Raw genomic sequence first — 10,180 nt, forward strand, 5'->3', positions numbered from 1 at the left:
GACACGTGTAGTCTGTTTTTGTGTTTATTTTTTGTCGTTAGGCGTTAGCCTCTCTTGTCACCAAAAAAAAAACCGTAGTATATTATGTATTTCTCTGTCTTAAATATAAGACTATTAATATTTACACTATAAAAATAGTTTTATATTTAGAATCGAAGGAGTAATATTTATAAATAATGAATTAGTTTAACTAATACTACCTCCGGTCCTTAATATAAGGCCCTGTTTGACTTTTATTTTGGTCTTAAATATAAGACCCCAATCCACTTTGTCTCTCATATTTATACATTTTTTTTCAAAGTAGCCTTTCTAACAATGATAGGTCTAGTCAATACACTTGGTTAGTAAGGATATTTTAGGAAAAACAACATTTATTTAGGACAAATAACTAACTTAACTTCCTTCCTTAATTTCCTCAAATTAGTCAATTGACTTTTATAATTATAATTAGGACTAGAGGTAGTAATAAATAACTAATAATAAACATGCCTTGGTTTTCTCATGCAATAGCTTTGTTGCCTATATATAGGATATTGTTTGAGGTAGTCATGCACGATCCTCTTTGTAAAATATACTTACAGGTGACAAATTTTAACGAACTTTTTTCATTTTTCCCCGTTGAACCCTTGATATCATTGCATTATGGCACTATCTATTCATAAACAAGGATATATCTGAAAAATAAAATACATTTTTTTGCCTTTAATTAATTCTAATCTGCCTTTTAATTTTCGTAATTCAATTATTTATATCTTGATGTAGGTCATATTAGCCCATGCTATAATTTTGGTCTAATTGTTGAGCTTTTATTGCTTATCCCCACCTAATGTAAGCCGCAACTGATTTGGTCCTAAATATAAAAATTAGACAAGGAGTTTATTTTTATTTTACATTTAAGACCTTGATCTATTTTACCTCCTAGATTTATAATTTTTTTGATCAAAATATTCTTATTAATTACACATATTAATGAGTTTTCTAATTAAGGGGTAATTCCAATGGATATGATTAAAGATGATATTTTAAGAAAATCAAAATATATTTGTTACAGATAACTATCTTAACTAATTTTTTTTAATACTATTTACAAATAAGTTATTCAACTCCTATGTTAAGAATGAGAGTTAGTATAATATTACTTTTGATCCTTAATATAAGAACTAGTTTGAATTTTAATTTGGTCCTAAATATAAGACTTCAATCTGCTTTGTCTCTTATATTTATCTATTTTTTTCAAAGTAGTCCTTGTAGTAGTTATACATGTTAAAAATTTCATCAAATGATAGTTCTAACCAGTACATATAATTAGCAAGGGTATTCTAGGGAAGACAATACCTATTTATTACAGATAACTAATTTAACTAACTTTTTTAATATACTCAAATTAGTTAATTAGCTCTTATATTATATATTGGGGCTGTGAAACAATGCTGTCTCGTTGTAACATACTAACATAAAGGGCCAAATCGCCCATAGAGTTCTCCCCATTGATGTTAACCTGAGGGCAATGATTAATGTCGTTAGGCAAAAACAAATGGATGTGCACTTCAAGTGGCTTCCTCCACAGTGAGGTTAGAGTAAAAACTAAAAGTGGACGTTGCTTTTGAAGACTAAAGAGGAGTCGCTACTTGTAGTTGTCTTGTTCTTGACCACAATTTTGATATTTAGATCAAAGATTCTATTAAAAAAGTTGACATTGTACTAACACTACCAAAGAAAATTTTGACATCCTTGAACGATCAAAATCATGCCCTGATCACAATTATGGGGAAAAAAAAAAGCAAGAAAAAGCGCCAAGTTATAGGGAATGGAAAATTGCAGGAGAAAAACATCATCATATATCAAAATCATGCCCAGATCAAAATTTTGTGATGTGAAAATTTTCCGCAATTTTTCATATTTATATGGCATTAATTTTTTTTTATATAACTATCTTCTTGGTTTAAATTGTGGCATTGTGAGGCTCATTGACATTTAAAAAAACTGATTTTTTTTTGGGGGTATGAAATATACATATAAGACTGCTCCATGATGCACTTGACATATCCAAATGTATTGTCATTATTTTTTCCCCCTCTATTATGAAATACTACTTTTCTCAATATAACAACCTGTTTGAATTTTAATTTGGTTTTAAATATAAGACCCTAATATATTTTGTCTTTTATATTTATTCATTTTTTTAAATAGTCCTTGTGATTTGCACATATTAAAGCTTCTATCAAATGATAGTTGAGGGTGTTCATGAGGCCCAAAGACCCGCAATGCTCACTTGAGCCCTGTGAAATATGCCCACTCTAGAACTAAAAAAGCAGCTTAAACAATAAATGGGCATTTTCCAATAGGACCAAATGTTGGGCAAGCCTGGGCATCGAACAAGATATACTGCCGTACCCACTTGGTCTTGCCCAAAGTTTATATATATAATTATATCTAATATATATATAATATACATATATTCATTAGATATAATTATATTTAATATACACACACATGTTATATTCATATATGGTAGAATTATATATTTCAAGATTTAAATCAAATTATGGTGGTTGTTTGAAAACCTATTATCTTGTTTTTTATTATATAATTATAAGGAGATATGGAATGATAAATAGATATATGAATTTGTAATGTATTGTTTATATCTCTTCATTTAAAATATCCTAAATTGTGGAATTATAAAATGCATTTAAAAATCAAAATATTATTTATTAGGTCTGGTGAAAATCTTCACGTAATATGAATAATATATCAACGCATCATCATTAAGGTAGGTAGGGAAGGCCATTCTGCCCAACTCTGTCCTACATAACTTTGGCTTTCATCGGGCAGGACTAGGTAGTAGGCTTCAAATGGCTTGGGTATCGGCCTAACCTTGCCCATATGCAGCTTTAAATGGTTCTAATTAATATATATAATTAATAAAATTATTTTACAAAAGTCAATATCTATTTATTAGAAATAAGTAATTTAACTAATTTTTTAATCTTTTCAAATTAGATGATTAAGTTTTATATTAAGAATAAGAGGAAGTATTAAAATGAAAAGATCTACATGGGGAGCTATACGAGCTCATCGTGCGCTCACCAAGAAATGAACGCACAGGATCATCCCCTCAAATATCTTCTCCGCATAAACCCTTTTGTTTCTCGAGGTTCTTACAGCCCTCCTTCCTGCTCCATTACTATAAACCCTACAACGCCTTTGTTCCCATAAACCCCATAACCCGTTATCTAGGGTTCTCTCTTCACCATCTCTGCAAATCCCATTCCCTCCCTCTCTCTTCTCTCTATCCCCGTGGCCACTATGATTAGTACAATTTTCAGAAGATCTTATTCTTTAGTCTCAAGGCGTGCTTTCGCCGCCTCCGCGTTGATCGAGAATCAGCATCACCTTATCTCATCAGTCGCCGGCTATGGTGGGGTTGCCGGTTGTGAGCTTCGGCCATTCTCCAACTTGTTTGGTTCCGGTGTGTTCAAGTCAAGCGCATTTCATTCCCAAGCGGGGCCGTTGAATTTCCGGGCGTCATTGGTTCCTCGTGCCGAGTATGCTGTTGATGATTACTCCTTCGAAGAAGGGCCCAAGGGAAACAGTGATGATGGCCTTGATATAGCGAAGCTCGGTATTGCTCAGGATATTGTCTCTGCTTTGGCCAAGAAAGGTATAACGAAGCTCTTCCCTATACAGGTACGTTTCAATTGCATAAACATTCGACCGAGCCACAATTTCGGTCATTTTTATGTTATTTGCTTGGGAGATATGCTGTAGTAAGCTGTATAATTATTTGTTTTAATCTGAATATATTATTTCTCTGTTGAGATTATATATCAATCGCGGCTCCTATTTCTGATGGAAATAAGTTCAAGGCACAACCGTTAATAAGCTCGTCTTAATATGTAGAGAGCTGTTCTGGAACCTGCCATGCAAGGTCGTGATATGATTGGTCGAGCTAGAACAGGAACTGGGAAAACTCTTGCTTTTGGGATACCTATCATGGACAAGATCATTCAGTTTAATGCCAAGCACGGGTTGGTTCACTCAATTAAACTTCTCTTACTTTTTCTCAATTCTGTGCTCATTTTTTTCTGCTTGAGAAGGCAATGTATGAGGCAGGGCTACTGAGGTATGGTGGTTGAAGAGTTTGATTCAATTTTAAATTATGCATGTTTTTGTGTCTCACGGTGCAGACGAGGAAGGGATCCTCTTGCTTTGGTTTTGGCCCCAACTAGAGAACTTGCTCGGCAGGTTGAAAAGGAATTCTACGAGTCAGCACCTAATTTGGATACAATTTGTGTTTATGGGGGAACACCTATTTCACGCCAAATGAGGCAGCTTGACTATGGCGTTGATATTGCAGTAGGCACACCTGGTCGAATTATTGATCTTCTTAACAGAGGTGCTCTAAATTTGAAGGACATTCAGTTTGTTGTACTTGATGAAGCTGATCAGATGCTTCAAGTCGGCTTTCAGGAGGATGTTGAAAAAATCTTGGAGAGGCTGCCTCCCAAGCGCCAAACTCTTATGTTCTCAGCAACAATGCCATCTTGGATAAGGCAGATTTCTCGCAATTACTTAAATAATCCATTAACCATTGATCTTGTGAGTATGCAATTCTGTTGTTGGCTCCTGGAGTAAGACTTCCGTCATTTCTAATATTCCTATTTGTTGAGTTCATTTAGCTAATTGGGTTTGTGTATTTCTTCACTTCTGCTTCTGTGTTTTTTGTAATTTGTCTAGCCTGCGTAGTCTAGACCCTTGTGTCTCTTCTTTTCTCCCGTGATAAAAAGTAACCAAGTAAAGCTTCGAGAATCTAAAGCTGTAGGACATTACAAACCATAGTAGCTTGTTATTTTTCGGGCATAAGTTTTTATGAGTTATTAAGTTATATATAAAATGTTTTTAATATCATGCTGTGCATATATGTAGATGTTGAGTTTTTATGAGTTATTATATCATTTATAAAGTGTCTGGAATGCTATGCTGTGCGTACATGCATATGTTGCTTTCAGGCCGCGTGCTCTCTTTCTTGATGAAACTTTAAGTTACAATGTTTATGTGTTTAGTGATTAAAATTCATGATTGTCTAGTTCTTATGTTCGGTTAATTATGAACTTGTTGGTGCTGTAGGTTGGAGATTCTGATCAGAAGTTGGCAGACGGAATTACGTTATACTCAATTGCTTCAGATATGTATGGAAAAGCAGGGATCATTCAAACTCTAATAACGGTATGAGTCTGATTCTATTATTTTCCAACTTTATAATTTGATTATCATCATTGTTGTTATTTTATTTGATCTAACTTTTTTAACTCTTAATTTAATTGCATTTCAATTATTGCTGGAATTGATTGCATTCTAGTGTTCCTGAGCATTTCTGCCGGTATAAAAGTTAGAAAATGATTAAATGATTAAATTTTCCATTTTTTTGTCTGTCCTGAACATTTTCCTTTCATAGGAACATGCTAATGGAGGAAAGTGTATTGTTTTCACCCAAACCAAACGTGATGCTGATAGACTAGCATATTCCATGCAAAATAGCCTTAGGTGTGAGGCCTTGCATGGAGATATTTCACAAGCGCAAAGGGAAAGAACTCTTTCTGGCTTTAGAGAAGGACATTTCAATGTTTTAGTGGCAACCGATGTCGCTTCACGTGGGCTTGACATACCGAATGTTGACCTTGTGAGTTCTGTACTTTAGTTCTAATTAATTCCGTTATCACATCCCTTTCACCTTTTGATTGAGGTACTCTGGATGCTTTATTTTCTATATGATGTTTCCCCTTGATTTTTAACTTTGCTTCTTAAAATATGAAAGTTAAATATATATGGGCTCTGTGCTTGGCATGGTGTTTAGAGGAAGAGGCAGGCTTTGGGAAAAAAAGGGAGCCAAGTCAACTTTGAAAATGGTCCTGTCCGATTGCAGGAAAAATTTTCCAAAACGTTTAGTGGCTAGAGAAACGATAGGATGGGAGACGTGCCCTGTTTGGAGTGTGTTTTCTATTCAAGATGTTGTGAGAGTGATGAATCTAGTAAGCTTTATCTGCTTACTTCCTATGATATGTACACTTGATGACTATTGCCTTCAATTAAGAAACTGCCAAGCATGTTTTGTTACTATCAAGTAGGATCATATGTGCTTTACTTGCATTAGTTTTGCGATGGATTCAATGTAAATTAGTTTTTTAACAGACTCATGCATCATCTTTAAAAAGGAGTACTTTTTCTGCTCTGAAAGTATTAGAAGTTGCACATTAGAGACATCCAGGATGCAGAAGAAATCATTAAATGAAAAGAACACATATCTTGCAAGTTCTGAAAGTATATTCATTCATAAACTTGGATTTTATTTTACATATATCTTATGGGCTTATTTTATGATGATATAAATTTGAAGAGGGGATGCAGCTTCTTTGTTGTTTTTTTCCACTGTTAATGATGCTTATCTTTTTTTAGGCTGTCAACATTTCATGCTTAACTCATGCCATTCATTTTGTTCAATGCACAAACACGTAGGCAATTTGACATTTATGAATATGCATATTTCAACTGATTGTGATTTTCTGGTAGCTGCTATTGTAAAGCTTCCTCTTGGACAGAGAAAATCACACACACTGATGCGTAGCTTCTTTATCTTTTTTCTCTCTGCCCTTAATAACTTGGATGTTAATGGCTTGTGTGCTGCATGCAATGCTTTTATGTTATCCACTCAATGTATAGCTTCTTTATCTTTTTCTCTCTCTGCCCTTAATAACTTGGATATTAATGCTGCATGCAATGCTTTTATGTTATCCACTCAATGATATACCCTTGTTGTAACTGACGCTCCTCACAGGTAATACATTTTGATCTTCCCAATAATTCAGAGATATTTGTTCATCGATCGGGAAGGACAGGTAGAGCTGGGAAGAAAGGAACTGCTATCCTTATTCATACTCAAGATCAAACTAGGGCTGTCAAGATTATTGAGCGTGATGTTGGCTGTAGATTTTCTGAGGTGATCTCTCTTCATCCTTTTCATCTCCATTCTTCAATCCTGTTTACTTGAAGTTGTTCCTAGTTTATTATTTTTTTTCTGGTCTGCAAAAATTTAACCTAGATGACTGCCTTTACTTCTTTGCCCTGTTTGGGGGAGGGGTGGTTCTGTTGAAATATAAGCCACATGACTACTGCAGCAAAGAAACGAGGTTTTGGGGAGGTAGAGACTATCCACCTTAGAATTTGAGCCCAAGACCTCCAAGTTAGAATACTTGGAGTTCAGCTGTGGGGTTGGGCCCTTGTAGACATCCCTCATTTAAACTGGAAGACATTAAACATGTGTGGACATTATTTAATGTGTGATTAACGTTTTCTCTAAGAGTAAGTGCCAATTACGAAGTCTTGATAAAAAAAAAGTTGCTGAAAATCTAATCTACTATTCAAAGTTCTTAAATGTATTGATAGATTGGTTGGTGAAGAATTTTCTCAGCTTTAAAGATTTCTGAGAGATAGAATGAATTTATGGTTTTACAGGAACTTGCTTTAAAACCTGCCATAAGATGTTTGGGAATGTTAACTCTGCAGATGTTATACAGATGATAACTTAGGATTGGTTGTGAATTGAGTGATGTGTGAAGGCTGAATACTTCTATCATATAATCTCTACTTAATGCTCAGTAAGTGGGGCTCCATCTTTCATTCCGATGAATTTTACCATCAGGTAGTACAAACGTTTTTTTTTTTTTGTTGGGGGGGGAGGTTGGTAATAAACAAACAGGTATTGGTTTTATGCAAGTATTGATTCACGTGGCGCTTTCTCTGGACACAGAGCTCGGGATTTCAATGCTTGCCCCATACCTTTCCCACTTTTACCGGCCTTGTGCCTCCCTTGTAATCTAAAACAAAAGGGTATATTAGTATGGTTATGAGATGGTTAGAACTTAAAGCTACAAGTATGCTTTAGAATTTAATGTATTGAATATGCACTAGCAATCAAATTGAGTCTTTTGTTAAAGACTTGTTTGTGCATGCAGAACTTAAGTTTTTTCTTCTATGCTTCAATTTGTAGGTCACATTTTGATTATGTATTTACATTAACTTATTGTCTTTTATACTAATATCCTTGTTCATCAGCTACCGAGGATTACTGTTGAAGGTCAATCAGTAGGCATGTTTAATAGCATGGGTGGTAGTCGATTTAGCAGTTTTGGAGGCATGCGGGATCGTAGATCTGGTGATTCAGGTTTTGGCCGTGGTCCGGGATTCAGCCGCTCCAGCTTTGGTAATTCTGATGAGAGGGGAAGGTATGGTGGACCTAATTCTGGTCGTTTCAGCGGCCCTGGATCAAGCCAACCAAGAGGTGGATTTGGGGGATCATTTGGTAATTCTTCTGGTGAAAGTTCTGGTCGTTATGGTTCCTTTGGTGGCTTTGGCTCTAGACCATCAGACAGTGGTTTTGGCTCTAGGCCATCAGATGGTGGCTTTGGCAGATTTGGCATGGATCGAGCAGGAAGCACTGGAGGATTTGGGTCTAGTCATCCAAGTGGTGGCAGTGGATTTGATGGTTCCGCTCGTTCTGGTGGTTTTGGCTCAGGTCAATCTAGTGTATTTGGTGACAGATATTCAAGCCAAAGAAATGCCTTTGGTGATTCTCGAGGTAGTGGTGCTTTTGGGAATGACCAGAATAATGATCAGGACAGTGGGAGAAGGCCCTTCTGATTTTGTGGTAAGTGGTGCCTTTCTTCCAATTCTTATTGTTGGCTTCTTGCAGAGTTTAATTGCTGTCATTTACTCTGAAATTTCAGGCATCTTGGCTTTATCCCCACATATTACGAAGGATGGATGAGTTTATGGCATAGGGATCACTAGTTACATCCATATATTTGTTTAGGAAGGGAGCTGTCCTACAAGTTCCAGCAAGCCTCTCTGGATTTGTTTGGCTCATTATCTTTCTTTTCTCGCGGTTTACTGCATGAAGTACCTCTAAATTTTATTGGAAGTTTTGAAGAGGCAACTTCATGGGGTATAGTAATTCAACTTAAATTCCTTCTAGCAGTTGATGGGAGCAGATTAAAATATATACGAAAGGGTAGGGTGCTCTTCTGTTTATATTTAACTTCTACCATATAGTGGAGAACTATCATGGGGTAGCTAATTGATTGGTAATAGTCATGCTGTCATCATTGTGTTTATCGTTACCCTCTTTTATCGTGATGCTTTCTTGGTTGTTCGTAAAATGAGTAACTGAATTTATTGTTACTGAGTTCATGTAATAAAAATGTCACTAAAGTTGATTTTACGTAACTAAAGTTGATTTTATGTAATAAATTGAGTATCAAATAGTTTTTGGCGTTATTGCATACGGCAGGTTGTGATGGAAATTTGAAGGAGTCTTGCTGAGATTGAAGTTATAATATATGTATCACATCCTCTATCGAGGCCTTGAATCACCGTGTGGGAAGGGAATTCTTTCAAGTTTCTCCTTGTAAATTCTTGAGATTGACTGGAAGCTTCTTTGTTTTTTTTTTTCCCCCCCTCCTTTCTCTAGAATTTACTTTGGAAACTTGGAGTTGGGGATATACAGAATACACCCTTGTTGCTGAACTTATTCTCAGGGTAGTTATTGATGGCACGCATTTTTGGTGCCGAACGTTAACTAGCTTGGCTTATTAGTAATTCAGCTATACTTATTACGGCCCTCGAGTAATTTCTTTTGCTGGAAGTTTTTCTGCTACATTTTCCATGCTACTCGCTATTTACAGCGGTTATCTTGGGAGGTTCGATCTTTAGCTTTTCTTTTAAAATGCGAAAATGGTTTCACATTCAGGCTGCTTTTGGCGTCCTTAATGTAGAGGTGTTTAGATTAGCTTTTCAAAAGTAATTTTATAAAATTCAAGATTAATATAGGGGAGGAAATTGCGTGAAGAGTATTCTTTTTGAAAATGCTTACATGGGATTACTTGGGATCATACTTTATTGCAAATTACGATGCTTTTGGGGGGTAATTTTCTTAAGCACATTATTAATGCCTTGAGCATATTATTAAATTTTTGCATTTTGTTGAAAAATATATACATCGGATAATGTAATTTAAAAGGTTGGTTAAAATTGATTAAACATACTCCTCCGGTCCTAATTATAAGACCCAATTGACTTATTTGAGAAGATTAAGGAAGTAAGTTAAGTTGGTTATTTATAATAA

General features: G+C 35.3%; 1 protein-coding gene across 1 annotated transcript; it reads left to right on the forward strand.

Moving 5' to 3' along the window:
- Window positions 1–3,281: 3,281 nt before the first annotated feature.
- On the forward strand, window positions 3,282–9,333 carry LOC114748375 (DEAD-box ATP-dependent RNA helicase 53, mitochondrial). Its single transcript, XM_028936749.1, has 8 exons — window positions 3,282–3,690; window positions 3,904–4,031; window positions 4,191–4,602; window positions 5,131–5,229; window positions 5,459–5,683; window positions 6,836–6,997; window positions 8,113–8,704; window positions 8,784–9,333. The coding sequence occupies exons 1-7, from the start codon at window positions 3,310–3,312 to the stop codon at window positions 8,695–8,697; spliced, it is 1,992 nt and encodes a 663-aa protein (XP_028792582.1). The 5' UTR covers window positions 3,282–3,309; the 3' UTR covers window positions 8,698–8,704; window positions 8,784–9,333.
- Window positions 9,334–10,180: the final 847 nt, after the last annotated feature.

The sequence above is a fragment of the Neltuma alba genome, unplaced genomic scaffold (assembly GCF_004799145.2).
Source record: "Neltuma alba isolate B1F8T4 unplaced genomic scaffold, ASM479914v2 tig00005687_pilon, whole genome shotgun sequence".
NCBI classification, from domain to species: Eukaryota; Viridiplantae; Streptophyta; class Magnoliopsida; order Fabales; family Fabaceae; genus Neltuma; species Neltuma alba.

Bases quoted from the DNA above. Each gene is read 5' to 3' on its own strand.
- LOC114748375 (XM_028936749.1), top strand. From the start codon at position 3,310: ATGATTAGTACAATTTTCAGAAGATCTTATTCTTTAGTCTCAAGGCGT. The intron at 4,603-5,130 runs GTGAGTATGCAA...TTGGTGCTGTAG, and splicing joins ATCCATTAACCATTGATCTT to GTTGGAGATTCTGATCAGAA. The intron at 5,684-6,835 runs GTGAGTTCTGTA...CGCTCCTCACAG, and splicing joins ACATACCGAATGTTGACCTT to GTAATACATTTTGATCTTCC.